Source organism: Serinus canaria, chromosome 14, assembly GCF_022539315.1.
Source record: "Serinus canaria isolate serCan28SL12 chromosome 14, serCan2020, whole genome shotgun sequence".
Lineage (NCBI taxonomy): Eukaryota > Metazoa > Chordata > Aves > Passeriformes > Fringillidae > Serinus > Serinus canaria.
Window position 1 is genome coordinate 12,473,224 of NC_066328.1, and position 23,546 is coordinate 12,496,769.

Here is a 23,546-nt window from a genome sequence, read left to right on the forward strand (position 1 = left end):
AGCAGAAGTTCTCTTCATGTCTCTCTGCCTTCACCTCTGTCTCTCCATTCCTCATTTTATAGAGCAGGGAAAGATAAAGTCTGCCTTCCAGACGTGGGGTTGGTGTGTTCTGATCTGCTGGGTCTCCCAGGACACACAGAAACTTCTTCTCTTTTCCTCTTCTCCCCTTGTTTCTCCTCTTCTCCATTCCCTCTGTCCTGATCCAGAGTCTTACAAAGCACGGGGTGAGGAAATCTCCTATTTTTATCAGCTGCTCTAGCAAGCATCTAAATCACTTCCTCCCAGAGCCTGAGATTTACCTTGGGACTTGTGTTGGATGGCTGGAATCCTCCAGATGGAGAACTGGGAGCAGCTGCAGCACGGAGCAAGCAGCAAATGCTCAGGGCTGGATTGCCATGGAGGCTTGGGAAGCATTATCAACCATCCTCGCCCTTGAGGTCCCCTTCCAACCTGGGAGCCTGTGGCTCTGTGATTTAGCTTCAGTTTTAAAAAGTGAGGCATGCATTGAGGGGCTTAATTTAGTTCACATTAATTTTCTTTTTAACTCAATATCCTTTCAAGGCCACAAACCATATCCTGGGGATCAGAAGTGCTCCCTGGCTAGCTGGAATGATAGAGCAGGCGGCGTTGCTGAGGTAATAAATTGGAAATAAGTAATAATAAAAAACATGAGAACATCACGGTGCTTTTGAAAACAAGCAATATTTCATCTTTATTACATATATAACCATCCCTCGTACTTGGTGTCATAGCTTAAATATTTCTTAATCAATTGGACAGGTGATCTTTATCTAGGTTACCTGGAAAAGCCACGGAATGATTTTGGAATGGTTGGCAGTTATCCTAGGGAAGGAATGCAGGATGTGAGCCTGGGATGCAAAACACCAAGAAATGTCATGTCTGTTTTTAGGAAGGGGAAAAAAGAAATATGGAATTTAAATGTCAGTCAGCTCACCTCTCTTTCCTGGAAAAATGTTGTAATAAGCAACCAAAAGAACTAATTGTAATCTCCTAAACAAAAACAAAAACTAAAAAGAAAGGTCATTTAACCACAAATATATATTCATATGTGTCAGAAATGAGTTGTGCTGGACCCCCCTGTGGCTGGTAGATACAAGTGGAGCAGCAGATGTCACACATGTTAATTTCAGCAGGGCTTTTGTGGGTTGTAAGAAGGTCTGGTCTGCCAGAAGTTACCAGCAAAGGGATGGAAAATGGGGAAATTGTACTTTGAGAAGAGTTAGCAGCAGTTCCGTGCTGGGTGATTTGCAAGTTTCCCATCCTGACAGGATGAGCCCACTAGCAGTTCTGGAAGCTGTTTCTTCTGCTTTCATTTGCAGTGATTAAAAGGTGGCTGTTTGGGAAAAATCACATTTTAAGCAAAGCTATTGGCAATCTTACAACAGCCCAGAATGCTGACCCCCAAAAAAATCAATAAGCTGTTTTCAAAGTCAGTCCTTTTCAATATAAAAACCCAGACACATCAAGTTGTGCTCTCCATTCAGGTAAGGATGGAACATGCAAAATACCATAGATCCACTGCCAGTATTTACTGTACTAAAGCCTCAATGCATGTCAGAAAAATCTGGTAATTTTTCACTTCTATCCTTATAAAATACTGGAAACTGTATGTTTGGCCTGTTATACTGTATTACATACTGAAATCTGAATTCTTTTCTTGCTTCCTGGTGCATGGTTTATAGAGAGGCAGCTCAGTAGAAACTCCTGAGCTTTCTGCTCTGTTGGCACTTGGTGAATCTTCCTTCCTGCTGCTCCTGAGTGCAGAAATACATCTTTGGCTTGTTTTTAGGAAGAATGTTTGCATGTATCCAAAGTTTTTCAGACTCCTTAGAGACCTGCTGCTACTTTTGATGGGAAGTTCTTACAGCTGACAAGACAGAGCAGCTGCAGTTGACCACTCAGAGGTTACATTTTGTTTTCTTGAGGTCAAGACGGTGGAGTATTGTTCCAAAAACTACTGAAAATTGGCATGCAGTGACTGTAAACACACAGGTTCCAAAGCTTTGAGATTTAAATTTGCAGAAGACTCACAGAATATTGTCCATCTCTTTCAACAGCAGACCCTTAGGAAAAAAATTATGTGTAATTTTTTCTTAATACATGAAAAATACCTGTATTTTAAGGACATGAAAGGGCTCTGAGTAAGCATATAATCATTAAATATTCACAGCGTTCAAGGTTTAATGTGCACAACATTGAATACACCAAAGAATAATGCCATAATTATAGCCCCTGTAATAATTATGTTTTATTGTGGCTTCCTTACTTTTTATCCCACATTTGGCATAAGCTTTTAAGCAGATGCCTTGGGTTTGCCCTTTGCAGCTTCTAGGCAGATCACTGCTGTGTTGATTCTGCAGTCAGTCAGCTATTCAGCAATCTCATTTTTCTTTTACTGTTTTGGCAGAGATGAAAAGCAAAGTTTTTAACCTTCCCCTTTCCTGCTATTTCTTTGACTGTTGGAAGCCAACTTTAAAGCTTAAAGGGGAGCACAGGCGTATCCTCACAGCAACACATTGTTTTTCTCCCTGGAGTTCTGGAAGCAACTGACTGAAGAATGAAATGCAGGCAGTGTGAAGGCACAAATGAAGGACTAGAGTAAAATGTAATTTGAGTGGTGTCTTTTTTAATTAACAACGGCTTAGACTCTACAACACAGGCCTTCCAACAGAAACTTGCCTGTAGATAGAGAATATGTGAACAGATTTCCTATTCTAGATAGAATATCTATAGATATGTCCTGTAGAATACAGAGGATCTGTAGATATATTCCATAAATATAATCTGCAGCATATTACAGTCTTTCTCCATACTTCTGTATATCACTTATACAGACATGGAATATGTAGAGGTATGTCAATATATCTATAGAGAATTTCTACCCTGGAATAGAAGTTTGAGCCTGTAGTCAGGCACAAAAAAAGTCCTGTAAACATGGATTTTGGTTTTGGATGTTCAGTTCTGGCCCTGACAAAGGTAGAAAAAGCAACCAGAGAACCCACAGCAATACAGCTGGGAAATGCAGAGTTTTGGGGCTCCTCATCCACCTTCACAGGTTCACTTAACATCATCCTTTACAGTCAGGTGTTGGCTCCCAGAAGTGGCTGCTCTGGCAGTTTGTCCCAGGGCTGGGATGGGGACAGCTGAGCTGTGCATGCACAGAGCCACTGCTGTGTCCCAGGCTGGAACTGTCTGTGCAGCAGCAAAGGGTGATGGGTGGAAGAACAGAGTTTTGGGGAGCTCTGTAGCTCTAATAAACCTCTGGGTGCTTTCTGTGGGAAGAGGAGAATTGTGTTATCTAGGTAAATGCTTTCTATTAATGTTGTTCTTGCTAGAGAGATTACCAACAAAGAGTATTTGCATAAATCCTTGAGGCATCAGAGATGCAGCTTCTGAGTGACAAGAGAAACATAGGAAGAAAATTTCCTTACAAAAGTGTTGGATTTTGGTGAAGAGTTTTTCCCTTTCTGTCCCCAGTGCTGTTGGATTGAGGAGATGCTTTAAACTGAGACAGTCCCTCGAAGGAAAACAGTGCAGTGGTGTTGGTGCTGCCTCTGCTCTTGAGAGGTGACTTGTGTTCTCTTCTCAAATATTCCTTTTCAGCTGCCACTCTGCACTGAAGAGTAAAGAAAGAGGGAGGAAAAGGAACACGTTCCATTTGTGACCTTCTGGGTGAAGTCATCTAAACTGAGCAGGCTGGAATTATCTGTAGAGCAATATTGGGAGGTCTTAGAGCTCAATTCTGTCATGATAACAAACCCTAGCCTCGTGCAGACACTCCTGGCTCACTTGTGGCAGAATTTAAAGTCTCGACATCAAAACCTCGGCTGTTGAATGAGCTGAAGGAGGAACTTCAGTGCTGGAGTTGACAGAGGGATCAGTCAAGAGGCAGCTCTGACACCTCTCCTGAGATGTGTCTGTGTGTTTTTGTGGGATGTGTGCCCTCTCTCCTGCTCACTCTCATACACAAGCACTCAATTAGACACGAGCTGTGCCATGGCTCCATTGTTCCCTGCAGTCTCTCTGACTCTGCAGAGCTGAAGTGTAGGCTTGCATGGATTGAGGAACTGTGAGCCTGCATGGAATGTAATCCTGAATTTTAGCTTAAAGTTACAATCCCTGGGTACCTGTTTGACTTGTTTTCTAGGCTGATATTAACCACTTGAACAATGTGCTTTTGCTACCTTGAAACAAGGAAATTCGATGAACTTGTTTGGACCCTTTGCATGAAGATCCTTATCAAGCAATGAGATTTAAGTACCTCAAATCTTTCTGTTTCATTATTATTAATTTAGCAGGACTTGTTGCATATGGTTATTTTTCCGATTGTTTTGCATGATTGAGTAAGGGCTGCAGTATAACCAAATATGTATTTAATATCTCTTAATTACTGGGTGAAGAATGTATGGGAGAAAACAGGACATTTATCTCCCCATCCTGCATGACTTGTTCCTTATCCCCTCTTTGTTACCTCTGCTTTCAAGACGTCATTCTGAGGCTTGTGTATTGTTATTATTGGCCTCTGGATCTGGCTCTTATAAAACACTTATTTTTCATCTTAGGAGATAAGAGGTTAATTTTCCCATTTCCTTTAGCAAGGTAGCCTGCAGGGTTTATTTGAGCATTGTTTCCATTTTCCATCTTTCAAGTTCAGTAACAACAGGATTAAAAACTTGGAAGTTAAAAACACAGACGTCTGTCTAATTAAAGGAATTGGCTGTTGAGGCTGTATTTTTCTTTCTCATTAGCATTCTGTTCATTCTGTTTTCTTTCCCTATCTCCCTGTTCCCTACACACTCAGCTTGTAATAAAAGTTGGTTCTTGAATGTAAAGAGCGTGTTAATGCACCTGGGAAAAACATGTACAGGAAGGAATTGGATTTGTTTCTATCTAACCTGGGTAAGATAGAATGGAATGTTCCAGTGTTTATCTATACAGTAATAATCAAAGGCTCCTTGCAATGCTCATAAGGATTATTTAAGAAGAAAATTAAGTAAATGTATTTATTTGTTTGTTTCCAACAGAAAAAAACAATCTCCTATTTTAAGTTTATACCCCTGCAGCCAAGTGATAAGGGCATTTTAATGTTTTTCTGCATCTATCTTTCCATTTTTATGTGTGGCAGGATTAGGGGAGAGCTGATGCTGCCGCTGCGTAAATGTGAGCAAGCAGAGATCCTCATTACAGGGCAAAGTGGATAAAAAGAGTCAGTAACTGAAGGTGATGGAACTGTTGTGTCTACTGGCCATTAACTGGGTAATAGAAGCTCTCCTCCAGATGAGGGGAATCGCAGGGAGCAGCATTTTGCTGCTTTGCAGGAGCAAATCCCTAAAACCTCTGCAGCAGGAATGTCTGCAAGTACAGAGATAAATACAGGGAGACAGATTGCAGCAGAGACTTTGGGGGCATCAGAGGTTTTCTGTTCTGCTCCAGCTCTTAAGTGGAATTACTTGCACCAGCAGGGTGTGGAGCACTGTGTTCCCAGCCCTGGAACAGGAGCTGGGCTGGCATCACACATGCCTCTTCCCCAGGATTTGTGAGTTGTTCTGCCACGGAGCTCAGCTGAGTGTTTCTTCAGCACTGAGAATAAAAATACTCTGCAAAGCCTCTCGAAGCCATAAAATCAAGGGAACCATGCTGTGTCTCCTGACACTTCAGGGTTTCCCTGGCCTGCTCGACGGGCACAATGTTTATGGATCATGCAGCAGATGCAAACAAGGCAGGGTTGTCCTTCATTAGAGGGAAAGTGTGGTGCTTAAAGCTTCAGTACTGGGAGGGAGTTGAAGTTCTGCACTTTTTATTTTACCTCTGGGACTATTTCTAAAGAAGAAGTTGCTCTCATTCCACTGGAGGAGTGGCCAGATTTACTGCAGGAGCTTTGGCCTTCTGACTTCCTTAAGCTTTACAGCCAGAAGTCCTGAGTGTATTTCATTGCTCTAGGGCAAGGAAATTTGTGTCATTAGACTCAGAAGTCAAATATGCAGTAAGTCATACAAAAACACCTGTGTCTTGATTTCAAGTAATTTAAAAATCAGTGGAGTTGAACGAGTGCCTGTGTGCCCAGATTTGGCAACACCATCCGTGCTGAAAGCATAAAAATCTGTATGGTCTTTGAATTGTGTGTCATTTACACTTGAGTTGGCCACTGAAGTGTTCAAGATGAGTTGGAGACAAGGGCTACAACAGGGTTTCAAGTAGGACATACAAAAGGATCCCAAAAAAGAGCTTTACATTGGAATGTCTGAAGCCTCTATTCTAGGATGTTTCTGCAGGCCCCCAGCCAGGTAATAATTAGCATTTTCTCCATGCTACTCAGAAGGCTGATCAATCACTTTATTATTCTATACTTATTAAGAAACCCATCACCCTCACAGACAGTCATGTTACAGGTGGAACCAATTGATCCTTGAGTCCAAACACCATCACCACTGGCCAATCAAGAGAGCAGCCTTTGGTAAACAAATATCCATAGCACAACCCACCTGCTCACAACAACAGGTGCAGCAAGTGAAGATAAGAATCGTTTCTCATTCTTTTCTTGGCTCTTCTCACAGCCTTCCCCAGCACAATGCCTGGGGAAGCTGTGCCTGCTGCTCTCTGTGGCCGCAGAGCTGCTGCCACATTGGGACACTTTATTTTAAAATATTCTGATGGTTATACTGAGGTGTCACAGATCTTACTGCAGGTAGTGCTGCTTTGCCTGGAACTGGGATCATCAAATGCTCAGGTGCAGGTATAGTTCTCAGTTTCTTACATAAATCTTCTCATAACTTTGCTTTCTACCTTTCAGAATTCTATAGCTTTGCTACACAACAGCTTTGTGTATGTTTGGCTCATTAATTGGAAAAATGCATTCCTCCTTTTATTTCTGAAAAATTACCCATTTGTATTTTTATACTGTTGTTTACCTTAAAAGATAAAGTGCTATTGATAGAACAATAGTTTCCAGTAGTTTGCTGTGCTGTTTGACACACCATTGGCAGGAAATCATGTTTGGGTAGAAACCACAACAGAAAATGCTGCTCTGATGTTACACGTTTTCTTTTCACTCCATAGTTTCCAGTGGTTGGCCTCATCTGTTTGTTCAACATTTGGGTGAATGAATCCAACCTGGCTTTGACTTTGGGTCACTACATGACCTATTTGTGCTAGAAATGAGGAGTTGCTGCTTCCTTTTCCATTTCTGCTTATTTCTTCTCTTTAACCCGGGGTTTTTATGTTTTATTGTTGCTAACTTGAAGTGCTTGGAGACGTTTGCAGTATGGGCATTAGGAAAAGTAACTCTGTGATTGACTGGCTTGAAGTTTCTACTTCTGAATGACTGTCAGTAGTAACCAGGATTTGGTGGAGTCTGTGTGTTTGTTATACCCAGCACGAGGGGGTTCTGCTGAAGTTGTGCAATTCCATGGAATTCTGGTGTTTGGAAAGCAGAGCTCACCTGCCTGGTGTGTTGAACTAAGGAGATGTTAGAGTTGAACATCAGTGCTTTGCCTCAATTTGTAATCAAATGCCTGACAATCAAACTGAAATGTAAGAAGTTAGGAGTATTAAAATTTAGCACTTGCATAATCTTCTACATCTTTTGAGTGCCACAGGTGTTAACTATTTAGGCCTCCAGATATTTTTTTTTTCTACCTAAAAAGAAACATATACATGTGCTATCCTTTTTCTCTCGTGGCAAAACCTAGAGACTGAAAGGCTGAATAACTCAGCCAAGGCTTCATAACCCAACCTAGATTTACCTGGCTCCAGGGCCTGTGCTCAATTTCTGCTGCACAGCAGTGGTGTGTGTCCTAATGGTGTGTGAGTAGAAATGACCCCACAAAATCCCTGTTTTGATGTAGACAGCAAACTTGAGACACTGTAATAGCCCTGTATGATGGATCTGCAGCAGTAACACAAATGCTGGTCTTGGCAAACTGCAGTGCTGTACATAGATAGTGTTTGCTGTTGTATCGATCCCTGCCTCTAAATCTTTAATTATCTTTCATAGTAAAACTTGTCTAAATAAATTGCTGCAGTGCTGCTGCTCTCTGGCAGCAGCAGAGGTTGATGCTTGGGTCAGTGGCCACTTTTTACCATATCCTTTCTCTTTGCTTAAAGATTTGGTGCCATTAAAATGAAGGGTAATAGATCTAAAAACTAAGAGGCTACCAGGCTGTTAGTCCTGAGGTACAAGATTGCCTCCTACAAGTTATGTCTTGCACAGCTTTTCCTGTCCCTTGGAGTGTTTGTTATCCTCTGAAGGCACTGAGTGGCCAGGTTGGTGCAGTTTCTCTTTCCTTTAGAGCAAGTGTGGTACACCTGGATATTTATTTGGCTGGGTTCCAGCTGCAGTTATATTTTCCTGGCATTAAAAGGAAACCCAAGCCTTTGGTTCATACAATAAGGAGTAGCCACTGCAGGTACTGGCCTCTTGAGGTTTTCCACCTGTGGGTTTCATCTTCAGTGATGAAAATCAGCTGCTGTGGGGTTTGCTGGCTCCAGACACAGGATTGCTGTCCTTGCTCTGTGTACTCTGGAAATCAGTTTTAAATATACTCATGTGCTTGTGTTTTGCTGCTGAAGGAGCTTTTCATCTGAGAAAACCGAGCAAACACATTGAGCCCAAGAGTTGATATTTTGTTTCCAAATGGTGTGGCTATTTCAGTTGCTGTGATACTGATTTCTGAGTCCATAGGACTACGTGTTCCCAAACCCAGCTGTGCCAAATCTTATTCTCAGCTACACCTGTGTGAAAATGGAACGAGGTATGTGTGAAATCAGGAATTAAAAAGGCAGAAATTATGCTGGGGCAGAGTCAGGAACATGAATAAAGGAATGTTGGGAGCATTGAAGTAGGCACAGTTGTGGCACATCTAAATACACGAGTTAAATATGCTGTTAAGAGGTTGAAGTTTCCTTTGTCATTGTTGCATGATCAATTATCCCTTCAGGGCATTGCCCTGTGACAGGGCCGTGCTGCTGCTAATTTGTTTTATAGTTGGTGCAGTTCACAGCCATGGCTTGTGTACTCTGAATAAAAACAAATGTGTCTCAGTGAAGTAATGGTATGAATATACAATATTCAACAGGAAACCCTTCCACTCTTCTCCACAAAGCACTAGAGCACACACCATTATGCTGACATCTTTTATCAGAAATGAAGATATAATTTAATAACACAAGTTTTCTTTCCACAGTGAAGGAAAGGGGAACAAATCAGTGCTTAAAAAAACCCCACAGCACCTTAAATAATCAATTCAGGAGAACTATCATAAAGTGAAGCAATATTCATGTCTGTCTCTGAAAATTGAACTATAAAATCCCAAATTATTACAAATAGTCTTTGTGCTTGCTGTCAGCGAAGTCAGCCAGCTGTGTAAATCAACAACCTATGGTACTTTTTAACTGCAAGGTTTTGTTTAAATAACCCATTTGTATTAAAAAAACAACAACTTTCCACTATTCCTCCTGCCTGTGGCTGCCAGCAATGTCCATGGCAACAGCTGGTGATGGCACCAGTGGAGTTCAAAGTGTTGATTATGCCATAAAATAGAGAGCAAAGAAAAATAGACACCCTGCTTACAAATATCTTGAATGCTGTAAGAGTTTTATAAGAAGAGGAGGCTGGAGAAAATTGTCTTGTTTTATTCTGGGTCTTTGCTTTCTGTTATTGACCAAGATGTGTATTTTGTCTTGGAAGTTTGGTTTTTCTATTAGCCTGAGAGGTGATGTTGCTGGTGTAGCAGATCCAGCCAGACCTCAGTGTGGTTCAGCAAGATAACACCCAGGAGCTGGGATTTAAACACATTCAAGTCCTTATATCAGCTGCACTAACTCTTGCTGCTGCAAATGTAATAATAAATAAAAGAAAAAAAGCAAGCAAACAGGAAAAAAACCCCAAAGGAGCAAAGTTGTATGATAATAATTAAGCTGCATTAAGAAAGAATTGAAGCTGCTGAAAACCTGGGGAGATAAAAAAAAAAAAAACCAAACTGTTTAAACATAAATAGTGCACTTAGGAATTATTCCTGAGTTTGTTGCTGTAATTCCTTGCCTCTCTACTGGCAGCATTGTCTCTCCCTGTGAGCATCTCTCTCGTGATCAATGATATAGTGATTATCTTGGGTTTGGTTTGGTGGGGTTTTTAATCTCTAGCCAAGTAATTGCTTGATCTGGGCATCATTTAAAAAGATACATTTGGGGTAATTCATCTGAGCATCTTTTCTGGGAGCTTCTATCTCCAAAGACCAAAAACAACCTTTCTAGGGTGAGCTGCTAAGATTTTTATAACAAGGCTCAATATTTGGTGATTCTGCTTAAATCTGAGACGCTTTTTTTTGTTCCAGTCCTGTACATATATAAAGATGATTATGATGAATTAGGGTGGTTTTTGCCTTTGTTTTGGTTTGGGTTTTTTATTTTGTATTTTGTTTTGAGTGTTTTCTGGCCCATCACATTCTCTGGATGATTCTTTGGGTCAGATGGATAGGAGAGGAGGGGAGTGGATTGTTGTCATAGTGGTTTGGTGCTGTTTGAATTCTTCCTGAGTCACCCCCACATTTAAATCTAATAGCCAGGGCTGAGTGGAGGCCGTGCTGGGTGAGAAACAGGGTTATTTCTTAGATTTCCCAGTGATACTGCTGTTTGCACACCCCCTTGTGAGGTTTGCCTGTTGCTCAGTCACTTATTCTTTCTCAAATACAAGGTTTTGAGCTTGTTCACTGAACTGCAAACCTCTCAGTCAGTGGAGAGGCTTGAGCAGATCTCCTGCATTTGTAATTCTGATTCTGTCTTTCAGAGTCTTTGGGACTTTATCAGCAGATTTAGTAAGTGAAATCTATATTCAGTCAACAAACACCAATGAAAATATTAAGCCAGGCCAAAGCCAGACCCTGTGGGTTTGTACCTGCTCTCACTTTCCAGTCAGGTCATGGATCACTGGTGATTTGTCAAGTGCAGTTTTCCATCCACTTCCTTTCCAGCCTTCCAGCTGCTTTGCACAGACCATATTTAGTGTAAGGTGTTCATGAGGCACAGGGAGTGTTGCCTGCAGCCTTGTTAAACCAGGACCCCAAAACCAGAGAACAGGGAAATCAGTTCTAAAATGTGCAAACTCTGCTGTTTATCTCCTTCCCTCCTGGAAATACACCTGCTAAACCCAGCAATAGCTGGTTGTCCTTCATTTCAGGGTCGTGTGTGTCCTCTGTCTTGGTTATTCTTGTGTAACCTTGGGATGTTTCCATGACCAGAAATCCCAAGCACTTCAAATCCCACTAGAAATCCCAGAAACACAGCAATAGATGAACTGCCCTGATTCTAAATTCAGTGAAGTTTTACCTAATATCCAGGGTCTATGCAAGTATAAATTGTTATTAATAGATGGCTGATTTGCAGTAACAATGTACATGGAACCTGAACAATATCCCATGGAACTGCCATGCAGTCTCAGCTCTTGGTGCTCTGTCCCTGGGCAGGTGCTGCTCTGTAGCACAAACACAAATATTTTTCTCTGTGACTGAGTCCTGAGAAACACAGGCTGTTTGTGAGAGGTGTGTATTTAAATAGTTTTAATTAATAATTCCCTCTCAGCACTGGGAGCCATGAGGGTGGTGAAGTTGGGTTAAGCTGTGCATGCACAGAGATCCCCTGGAGCAGCTGTGTGTGCAACTGCAGCAGATCCCTGCTCTTCCAAGAGGGGAAACCCATGGGGGAAGTCTTGCAGTAATTATTTTGTTATTACTCCATAATCTCTCCCTTTTCTGGCAGCATCACTGGTGTTCCTTGGTGTCTGGGGCATGGGAGATTGGGTCTTGCTGTGTAATGTGGACAGAGGTTTTTCAAAGGGGAACAGAGGCTCTCTGGTAAAAAATATCTGGTATAGAGAGATTAATAATCGTGTTAGCTGGAGGTAATATTGGAAAAGAGGCTTTATGAAGGCCTTTGTACTAAAATATTGCAGACTGGCTCAGAAGCAGATGGTGCCTTCTGAGAGAGAGCCTAATCAGGTTACTCTGATTTTCATTTTATGTTTTGATAACCCAGTATTATCTACTTTTTGTGTAATCTGGTAGACTAATCACATAACAAATATCTAACTTTGGGGAATTATCCACTTGTAGAGTAGATTTTGGTATTTTCCCATGAAAAACATTATTAATCTAAATCCACCTATTTGAGATACTGAAGGGTTCATTTGCAGCATCAACTCCAAAACCTTTCTCCTAAAGACCATAAGAATGGCATTCCCTTTGAAAAATTATCTTTTCTTGTAAAAGTCTCATGTGTGTCCCATTGATCTTAACAAAAGATTTCCCATAAGATTTAGATCAACCTTAGAGATTATTTGCAGCAGAGTTCATAGCATTTGGACAACTTGAAAAGGTGCAATTAAAAATTCCAGAGTGCCCAGAGTCAAAGAATGGTTTGGGTTGGAAGGGACCACAAAGATGATCTCTTCCCTGTGCCATGGGCAGGGTGCTTTACTTTAGACCAGGTATCCTCATGCTCAGCTCTGACTGCAGAGAGTGGGGGTGAGGAACCCTCAGAGGGCTCCTCTCCTCTTCTGTGTTCTGGTGTACAATGATTTGTGTCCATCACTGCTGCCTTTTCCCATCCCCTCAGCCCATAACTTTGATTAAACAGCATTCCTTAAACAGAGTTTGTCATCTCAAAGGCCCCCCTTGCCTTTGCTTTGAGATCAGCCTGGTTCAGCCTCCAGCTCCTCCTGTGCTGAAGGTGTTTTTGGACATGACAACCTTGGATCCACCATTCCAACCACCTCCCACTGCCAGCCCTGCCTGCTGTGTTCCCTGCAGGCTCCTGCTGGGCTCCAGAGAAATCCTAACAATTCTTCTGTTAAGAAGTTTGCTTTAAAATGCTCCTTTCCCAGCTTAAGAAATCCCAGAGGATCAGTCTGCTTGGTTTGCTTGCTGCTTGCTCCTGTCTCGAAAACGTTAGATAGAGTTAAGTTTGATACTGCTTGAAAAAAGCAATATTTATATTTTTCATGAGTTCTGCACTGGGTATGAATTACTGACAGGTCCACTCCATCTGCTGCAGTCATCTTCATCAAATGTGCTGCTAAACTGAGCACCCAGGAATCAGATTTTCCTTGGAACATCACAGTGGTGCTGTCAGAATTTAAAAGTTATATCAGACAATGAAAACAAACAAGAAACCCAAGAAAACATGCTAAGGGAATTTTTGGATGCAGCTGTTGTGCAGAAAGTGGCTGCAGCCCTGGTAAGGGCTGGGGCCTGGAGCTTTGGGTGGTTTAGAAACATTGGAATTAATGAGTCCTTAAAATGTGACTAATTGATTTTCCTGATGCACAGGACTCATGTGTGAACGCCCAGACTGCAGCCTGGGAGGCTCCTGGCTCTGTACCTGCCTTCACTTAATGAACTCAGGACATTCCATTTTTCACAGGACTATTAAGATATCAATAACTCATTTGTGGAGTTTTAATTTAACTTTGACCATGTAATTGATGACCCCTAAGAGCTGCCTTCAGGAGTTGCATTATCTTCTAACTCTTTTTTTCTATACAAATTAATATCAAACTTTTATCCTTATGTAGATTACTTTCTAAAATTTGCTTACTTTTCACTCACAAATGTTACATTTTGCTCACACTCCAGTAAAAATTTGTGTATCAAAATGAAAAAGGCTCACTTAATTTTAAACAATTTCCTTCATAAATACATTTTCATTTCCTTTTCTCTTGATTATTAAATAGTGAGCGTAATGGGTTAAGTGTTCAAATTTTCAACCAATTTAATGCAGATAGTAACTGTGTCCATCTCAGCAGTATTGAAGGATCACCTTTAAAATTTTGGGTGCAGTTTTACCTGGAATCAAAGCAGCCTGAAATATATTTCAGTATTTTCAAAGAATCTTCCTAGTGCTGCTTTCTTTAGAATTAAAGTAGAAATGAGTGTGAGTGTAATTGGCTTGTAATATTCAATTATTAGCACTGCACTGGAATTTTATCTTTATTTGTTCTATCAAATGTCCTATTAATTGTATTTTATATCCTCACTCTGTAAATCTATCGCAGTTTCTTTGATTAATTTTCTAAATCAATTAAACTAGTACAGTGTCATTGAATTAAAAAAAGTTCTGTGATTTTTTTTTTTTTTTTAGTCATTTTTGCTGTAAAAGTTGCCAGGGAAGATGTTACAAACAGGATCTTTAGGTGATGTGTGATGCCTGATTTCAGAGCTGAACCTTTAGCTTCATTTTTTGGCAGTTTTTTGTAATTATTGTCTGGAGCAGGAGCTGAGGGAGCTGGGGGGCTCAGCCTGGAGAAAAAGAGGCTTGGGGGGGACCTTTTTGCTCTGCAATTTCCTGACAGGCCAAGAAAAAACAGCCTAAATTTGTACCAGGAAAGATTTAGGTTGGAAATAAAGGAAAATTTCTTCACCCAAAGTGTTCTCAAGCACTGGCAGAGCTGCCCAGGGCAGTGGTGGAGTCCCCATCCCTGCTGGGATTTAAAAGCTGTGAGGATGTGGCACTTGGGGACATGGTTCAGGGGTGGCCTTGGCAGGGCTGGACTCCATGATCCTAAAGATCTTCTCCAGCCTAAATGTTTCTCTGACTCCAGGACAGCTTTACAGAAGTTCAGGTTTCTTTGTATCCACATCAGGAAATTGAAGTGTTATGAGTGAAGTGCCTGCCTTGAACACAGCCATGTTCTCTCTGTAATTTCTAATGCTCTCCCTATGTATAAAACCCAGTTTGCTGCACTAGCAATGTGTGATTTCCACTGTTATTTGTCTTTTCTTTTCAGAGCAAAATAGCTGTTTATTACTAAGGGTAACCACCCCATGGCACAAGAGGAGGATGGAAAGCAGGGGTGTTTATTACTGACTGATTAGTGCACAAATGCTTTGACTCAGTGCTCATTCTTTTTGAACCTATTGATGTGTGAATTTGTTTCTTCCAGTATAATAATTTTATAAATTGTTTCACTCTCATGCTCAGTGATATATCTAATAGCACAGCTGAACTCAGCATGGCTTCTCATCAAGTACTAGAAGAGAAGGGAGTTTCTTCCTCCCAGCCTTACACTCTGATTTCCAAGTCTGTGCCTGTCCCAGGCTGCAGTAGATGAGCTCTTGGCTCCACAGGCTTTCCCTGGAACTTTACTTTTTCTTTTATCTCTCTGGTTTTTGAGCTTCCTGTGTCCTGTTCCTCAAACCCTTGAATATTTCCATGTTTCCTCTAGGGTAATCCTTTATAGGCAAGACAAGGCCATCCAGCCCATGTGAAAAGTGAAGTAGCCAAGTGTGTAAAGCTGCCTGTGAGGGAGCCCACAGAAACCTGTGTTCTGCAGAAGCTCTAGGAACAGACTTGTGTTAGTGACATTTACTGACTCCTTCAGGAGGAGTGCTGTCCTACCTGCTGTGGATGACAGGGAAGCCCTCCCTGGCCACACAGATCATCTCTGTGACAGCCATGGTCTGGTCTGTGATGAGCTGGTAACCAGTGATGCCATAAATGCAGAAAGTTTACCTTTGGACATTCTGCTGTCTTTGATTTTTACTTTATTTCAGTGAGCTATGTGTTATTGCTTGAGTGTCACTCTTTAATAGGCTGCCTTTCACTTGTTGAGGTTTTCAATGACTCAGGCTTTGCAGCATCCTGATGATCGCCAGGATTGTTGTGACCCCGCAAAGATGCAGCCTGGCAGTCACCAGTGTCATTTGTTGATTCTTGCAAAACTCCTTACTGCCCTTTAGTGCCCCTGTTTCACACATTGAAGCTTTTTCTGGGTGTCACCATAAGCATCTTACATGATCTAAACAGAGAAAAGGCCTAGAGGCATCTGAGATCTTTATTTCCTGGGTGTTTGAAGTGGGGCTGGTTTTTATTCTGCAACATCTTGATTTATGTGACCAGTGACTATCATATTAGGCTGTCATGTCTGAGGTGCTGTGTGGATAACATTCCTCTGTTTCACTGGGATCTTTCTCTTCCCCAAACAGAGCCATCACTCTGGAGAACCAGCTGGTGATCCTGGGGGTGTCCCTGATGGATGCAGGAGGTTATTATGTCCAGGCAGTCAACGAGAAGAACGGGGAGAACAAGACCAGTCCCTTCATTCATCTCAGCGTAACTCGTGAGTACCCAAAGTGTGGGGCCTGTCCTGGCACCCTGGGGCTGCAGGCAGCACCCACAAAGGCTAATGAATAAAAACAGCCTTGCTGATAAAGGATTGGACCTTTTAAAGGAGGTCAGTGTTTCCTGCTTGGTTTGGAGCACGCTGAACTCCTTGTGCAAAAGAGGGACCTAAGGGAGGAGATGCCCTCCACAAATCACCCTCAGAGCCCTTTGTCTGCTGGTTTGCTTTGTGGAAGGCAGGTACATGATGATATCCCTCACTGTTTATTGGGAAGTTGTGGTTATAATTTCTTTTTAATGCAGGTGTTTATAATGTGTTGTTTTCCATTGTGCCTAAGTAAACAAGTCATCCTTCCGAGTGCAAATTTATTTATGAATCTATTCCCAGTTTATGGCATTATTTTTACCTGGAGTTATCACAGAGTCCCAGGGAACATGCATTTCATTGTTATTACTTATTATTTTACATTACATGGGTTGTATTAACACCAGCACTCCAGAGATATTCCATGATTGGGTTTTGCAGCAGAGCAGAGGGAAAAGCAGCAGAGTTCTGGGGTCAGGGAGATGCTGCACGCTGAGAGTGCCAAGGTGCACCTTCAGCAGAAATGTGCACATGCAAGCTCTTGTAAAACATCCAGTTAACCTGTTTGCATGAAAAATTTATATTCTAAACATGTGAAATGGATTCAGTCCTTGTATGAGGCACTTGATAAAGGCATTATTTATGTAGCAGTGAGAAGAGGGTGAGTGTCAGTGCTGTGGGAATGGGGAGGTTCCTCATTTTTCTTGCAGGGAAGAGGTGATGGAGTAAATCACTGCTGACAGTGGCAGTCTATAATTTGGGCTTCTAGAAGATGCAGGTCTCAGCTCTGGATCAACAGCATGATGAGATGGCCCAGATGATTGGGGAACCATGAGATTTTGGACAATCCTTGTTGGCTCATTTCCTTACAATAGCAAATCTTGGGGGTCTGCGTTTCTGGGCAGGAAATTTGGGAAGGTGCTTTTGGAACAGTGCTTGTGTCTGTCAGAAGTTCATCTGAAACATGGTCCTGTGAAACATTCAATTTCTAAGAAAATGTAATTTTCCTGCTAAAATTCCTAATGGGATTTTAGGAAAGCAGTTCTTGGGCAAACATGGGGAGCCCTGGTCATGGGCTGGGGTCACTGTGGGCAGCAGCTGCATGTCTGGACAGGCAGCAGGAGACACAAACCTCTGTCTTCTTCCAGACAAGTATCTAAACTAAATGAACTGCTCAGGGGTTTCCTGAGTATCTTTGTGAAGTGGAAATAATATTCCAAATCCACTTGTGAATTCTGGCTGTTCTGTGGCACGTAGATTGTAAACATTATTATTTCTGACAGTATGAAGAGGTTTGCTAACACTTTAGTAATTTCATTTTTAAAGCAAATTTGTGTTGTTTGTATTATGTGACCAATAGCATACTTCCCAGTTTAATTTCATGTCTTAATTAATGCTAGAAATAGTCTGTGATCATGCATGCATAACAAGTGCTATGCAAAGCAGAAGGTAATATGGGCATATGGAAAAGAAAACACTCCAAAATGCTCACAGGCTTGATACCATGAATGTAAAATCTGCCTGGAATGTGGCAAATAGGAAAGATAAAATGGATAAAAGAAAATGAAGGATGAGACAAGATGGAAAGCCAGAAATGAATTTGCTTTTAGAATTAATGTCAGCCAATGAGGTTTTCAAATTGACACCTTGATATCCTGGGCTATTAAGGCTCTGTGTGTGTGGTGAAGGAAGGCACTGGCTGTAAGGCTTTGGAGTCTGTAAAGAAAATTGGATTAATGTGGTTGTTCTGAACTTTGATCTGGGGAGGAAACTTATGTGCTACATTACATAGAAATGAATAAACATTTTTAGTCTGGTAACAGAAAATAATCAGGCAAAAATACAGTCCTGGAGCAATATGCAGAAAATGGTTTCAGAAAAATGACATATTTTGGAAGAGTAATAAAGAATTCAAGGGAGAGGTTGGAAACAGGTTGTTAAAGGTAACACAGATGAGGAAGACACTGCATTGACTTGTCACTATCTGAATCTTAGGGGATGTTAGGAGTGATGACACTTGTAAGTTTTCATTAGGACATGGATAAAATTTAAAAACAGTTTAATCAGAATCCAATAAACCCCAAGTAAAGCCTAATAGCCAATCTCTGTGCAAGTAGATTATCTATTAATTATTGAGTGCAACCTTGCTGCATGACTCAGCGTGCACACTGGCACTGTTATTGAGGGCAGGAGCAAAAAACCCTATAGATAATTCCCAGGGCAGCCATTCTCTGAGAACAGTGTTAGATATGCACAGCTCATTATTCCTTGAAGGAGACCAGTGTCAGATTTGCTTCAGCCTGTAAGAAAAGCATATTTGCAGAATCATTCTAACAGCTGAGAAAGCTGTAAGCTGTCCTGTTCTGCTCCAAAGTACAAGAATGACAGCAGGAGAAAGGTCTGGCTCTGAGCTGAGCAGGGGATGAGTTACAGGGCCTTATATTGCAGATTAAAGTGGTTGAAGGTAAATGGAGCTTGAGCATCCCCTGGAAAATACACTGAATTGTCCTTCAATTAATAACTGTATTTGATACACGTGGTATGAAAAGATTAGAGGCTGTTGAGCATGTTTCAAAAACAGCCTGAAAGCCCCAGTCACATTGAATTCTCTGGTAGGGCTCTGAGTATTAATAGTAAAGATGTGTTGTTTCTGTCAGTCTGAACTGCAGCTCACTGAGTGCAACACTGCAAAGTCTCACACCCACCCAGCGCCCCTGACTGCAAACACGCGGGGAAGTTGGGAAACAGCTCCCAGGGAAAGCCTGCAGCCTTCTCAGGGCTGCTTGGGCTGTGCTTGGGTTTGCTTTTCTCCACATTCTGAGGATGGCCACACGTGGGAAATGAAGGCAGCAGAGTGCCAGGGAACACTTAGGGGAACACTCAGCTTTTTGGGACATTTGGGAGTTTCAGGCACACGCCCCATCCCCATGGCTCAGTCCCTACACACCCCTGGTGCAAAGGCACTAAAGATTTATTGCCCAGTAGATCTGGTCACTCAGTGAGAGGATCCAAAACCTGAGCAGTGTTTTTCCTTCACAGCTGAGTCCCCAGCTGGGCTGAACACCCATGTTCCACATGCCTGCCACAAGACCCATGTGTCTGAATGTGACACAGGGTGAGGTCCACCCAGCTCTGCTTGAAAACCATGGATGTTTCTTTCAAGTGGACTCATTTGCACTGATTTCAGGAGAATTAGATCATCTCTGAGGTGACAGGCTCTGGGGAAATAAAAATTATGTCCAACAGGCAGCAGCATATTGGGAATAACGTCACATCTGAAATTAGTGTGAGGTGTCATAAATTAGGCCTATATTTAAAATGTCTAAAAATGAGTTGAACTGTGTACTACACTAATGAAAATCATGCCACTTTTTTTTTCTCTCTCTTTTTAAACCATATGTCAGAGCTTTCGTGTAAATAACACAAAATTTTGGCTTGGAAAATCGGAAAGTCTGAAAGTCAAGAGTTTGGCAGTGGAAACAGTAACAACACTGGCTTTGGGTTTTTACTCAAATTACTCACTTACTCCTTGCTGAGGATTCACTATTGCTGCTTGGGAGGGTTTCAGTGTTAACTCCATTGCTGGAACTTCCTAACTAGGTTGGAGTGGTGTGAGAATTAATCTGTCTCTGGGCTGGTACGAGCTTTTGGGATGTAAATCCTGCTCTTCAATAACAACACTTGGAAAATCCTAAATGTTTTAGTCCTGTTTCCATCTACTGAGCAATAGGGTTTGATGATGGCATTGTAAATAGATCCTTAATTCTTTAGGCTTTTTCTTTCCTATGCCTGTTGTCCCACAGCCAGACATACCCAGCAGCACAGATGGTCAGGTCTGTTCCTAAGGACTGGGACTTGTCAGGGCATAAAGTGACATTCTTTGATCTTACAAGTGTTGGCAGGGCACCTCGAGATTGAAGTGTTTATTCAAGTAAGGCCATCATAAAACCCCCACTTCCTTGAGGGCCATCCTCAGTGTAACAAATATCTCTGCATCTGCATCACAGTTCTTCTGGTTGTAGCATGGAACTTAAAAAACAAACAAACAAAATCCAATCAAACAAAAAAACCTCAAAAGTAATGATAAAAAAAACCCACAAACCAAAAACCCCCAGAAATACCCAAACAAACCAAAGAAATTAGTACATGCTACTTTGCTGTTGGCTGAGCCACTTTTGCATGAAGGTTTTTTTTGAGGGTAAAGGGGAGCAGGGCCATTTAGTGCTTCTTAATGAAACCATGAGTGATTTTAGTATGTAAGTCAAGAGTTTAACTGGGTTTATTAGAGGGGGGGAAAAGAAAGATTCATAGGGAGCTTTTTATTGCTGTGAGGAGCTGGCTGAGCTATTCCCTGCAGGGCACTCAGTCTGCATCCTTCCACTTTATGATATGACACCCTGGCCAGGATCTGGAGCCACTTGGGAAGAAGTTGGCCAAGCCCTGGTGAGATATTTCCATTCTTGACTTCAGGGCAACGCTTTATGTCAGCACCACTGGCCTAATCCTGGGAAGTTTTAATGGAGTGCTTGGCTTTTCCTGAGTCCAGTTGAAGCATTTTATGAAAAAATGTGGGCCTCAGTAGGTGCTGTAACTGCTGGCTTGCAGGAGATGGGTGTGTGTAAGCTGCTGTGACAGTTTTGTTGGTCTTGCTTCAGTTGGTTTAGCGGCGCTAATCGTCCGGAACTGCAATTCCGGGCCCTGCTCCTGCACCTCCTGGTGAAGCTGTGAAATATTGAGATGCATGTCACTCCAATAGATTTATTAGTAAATTAGATAGTCCCCAGACCTGTTGGTAACACCAGGAGATACAGAGTGTTCTGCAGCCTGATGTCATTTTCTGATGCAGGCTTGGTGAAAACAGAAAACAAGATTGATGAAAATTTTTAAAACCTTGCCAGCCAGCGTTTCTGAAGAGTCAAAGATAATAAAGCCAATTATCATTTAACGAAGATAAATTTTTCCCTTGGGCACTGGCAATGCTTAAAAAAAAGTAGTAGGGAAAGAAAAAAGTTGGGGACTGAAAATTAAACTCCTGGCTTGGTTGCATTGCAATTAGTTTAAAGTATGAGGGTGTGATGTTGTTCTGCCCAACTTCCACTTGCAACCACAAGAGTTTTATTCTATTATGGCAGACATTGACATGAGGCTATATAGACCCTGTTTCTCTCTGCTTGGTGCCTGTTTTGTTCTTCAACTTAATGTATCAAGACACAAACTTTACAGAAGGCAGAAGTCCCATTTCAGGCTCACAGGGGCTGAATTTACCTCAAAGCTCTTGTTTGTTTGGTTTTCTGCTATAAAGGAAGGCTCCTCTGATTGCACAGGACATTTAGGTGACTTTTAGTGTCTGTAAGAATGAAATATTCTTTCTGTTGTCAGGAAAGAAAGAGGTGGGGGGGAAGTGCCCCATTACCTGTCGCTGTGTTTGAGAGGATGTTCTTCTTGACATCCTTCTGTCAGGTGTGGTAAGAAGAAAAGTCTTCAGAAGATTCTGAGCAGACATTTTCCTCCCTGGAAGAGAGCATTTCACTAACATGATTTTCCATATTAACCATCAGGGGTTCGTTCAAGTCAGCAGATGCTGAGGATCCTTCGTGGGTATGTTTGAAGCACAAAAGGCATGAATTTTTCATAGCCAGTCCCAGCTTTCAGGTGTAGGCAGGGAAAAGGAAAAAAGGAATGGGCTGGCACAGCCAGGGAACAGATATTTCTATTCTCATGTCAAATTCACACAAGCTCTACAGACTTGTCAGACTAGTTTTAGTTCATGCCAAGAGAATTGACTTCTTTTAGCCTCTCTGGGTCAGGGCTGTAGAGGTGAATTCAGTGGTTCTATTATGCTTTTTTTTAACTTTTGGTGTTATTTTGGTGAGGGAAAAAGAAGGGAGACTGGATGAAGTTGCAGTTCTGTGCCATGACTTTACCTAATTTCCCAAGGTGGTGCCCCAATACTGGGGAAGTCCAACAGAGCAGAGCTCAGCCCTCTGAGAACTGGGTTGAAGTGGCTCTTTGAAAGGATCACATTTCCTCCCCATTTCCTCAAAGGTTTTGCTCTCTCTTTGTCCAGCAGGATTTTCAGGAAGGATATCATGGTAGGGTTCCAAGAGTAAATGTGAGCCTTTGGCTTTGAGTGGCACTGAACAGGCCTCAGCTATCCGAAATGTTAATTTGAAGGAGTCTGTGGAAGTGTTTGGGGTCTGACACTCAACCCTAAGGACACATTCTGTGTAAAAGCCATCTTTAATTCCCTGGTCAAATACTGTCAAAGTGCTTTTTCTTCTATTGTTGCTCTATATTCAAGGACATATATTTTAAATGGGGATCCTTTTCCTTTCTTTGAGAATAGAGTGCAATTTACACACATCTCAAATGCATGGTTATGTATTTAAGTAAAACACATTTTAATAACAATAATAGCTCTAAGAAAAAGGACTAAATTGAGTTAGTGTTCAAGATTGGAGTTTGATATATTGGAACAAATGTTAGTTTAAGCTTTATCCAGAGCTGGCAATTTCAGGGGAGGCAGATATTCTCAGTGCTTTACCCTATTATCTACTGCAAAAAGTGACACTGCACTGCAGTGTAGACTGATTTTATATGCATTACAAAGAAGTAACAGATGATGTTCAGGATTTATCAGCCTTCTTGGACTCCAAATTTCATTGTTAGGTATTTGTAAAGCCTCAGCCAGATCTCTTCCATAATTCTCTACCTTTCTTCTCCTTAAAGGAAAACTTTGCTCACTTTTAGCTGCAGAGATAGAGAGGAAAAGCTGTGGTTAAAATGATAGATTGCTAAACTGCAGGAATAATAAAGGTGAGCCAAGAAACCTCTGTGGCAGCTCAAGCTTTTTTTTCTTAGTTTTTCCAAATATGCTATCAGTTCTCTCCCTAATAAATAGCAGAAATATTGGTTGGTCTCCAGTTTCATCTTCTTCTGGACTATTTTTGATAAAACTTAGTGCCACTCATGATACATTTGCTGCAGCCTCTGCCCCAGGCAGGCAGGATCTCCTCTGCTGGTAGCTTTTGTCGTGGAAAGATGATAAACTGAACTTTCTGTAAGATGATTTCAGTCTCCCTATTAGAGAGAACTGAAACAGCCTAAATCAGCATAAAATCTATTCAAATATCTGGCACTTAATTTTCATCATATCGCATCAACAAATGTAATGAAGCTTTAAATGCATGGCTTATGGGAAGAATAGTTATTTCCTTTTCTCCCAATGTAGCAGAACAACCCTGTTGTTATGGGGACTCCTCACAGGCTGGTGAAACCACAGAACTGCACCGAGCTGAGCCTGTTCCCTCAGCAGATGCACATCCATTAT

The 23,546-nt window shown here is 41.6% G+C and overlaps 1 protein-coding gene across 4 annotated transcripts in view; it reads left to right on the forward strand.

The window, feature by feature from the left end:
- Window positions 1-23,546, forward strand: part of SDK1 (sidekick cell adhesion molecule 1) — a 384,276-nt gene that overhangs the window by 162,530 nt on the left and 198,200 nt on the right. For all 4 annotated transcript variants that reach the window (XM_030229673.2, XM_030229671.2, XM_030229670.2 and 1 more), the window contains one exon: window positions 15,996-16,129. In XM_030229673.2, the coding sequence (XP_030085533.2) occupies window positions 15,996-16,129 (134 nt within the window). The remainder of the gene's footprint in view (window positions 1-15,995; window positions 16,130-23,546) is intronic.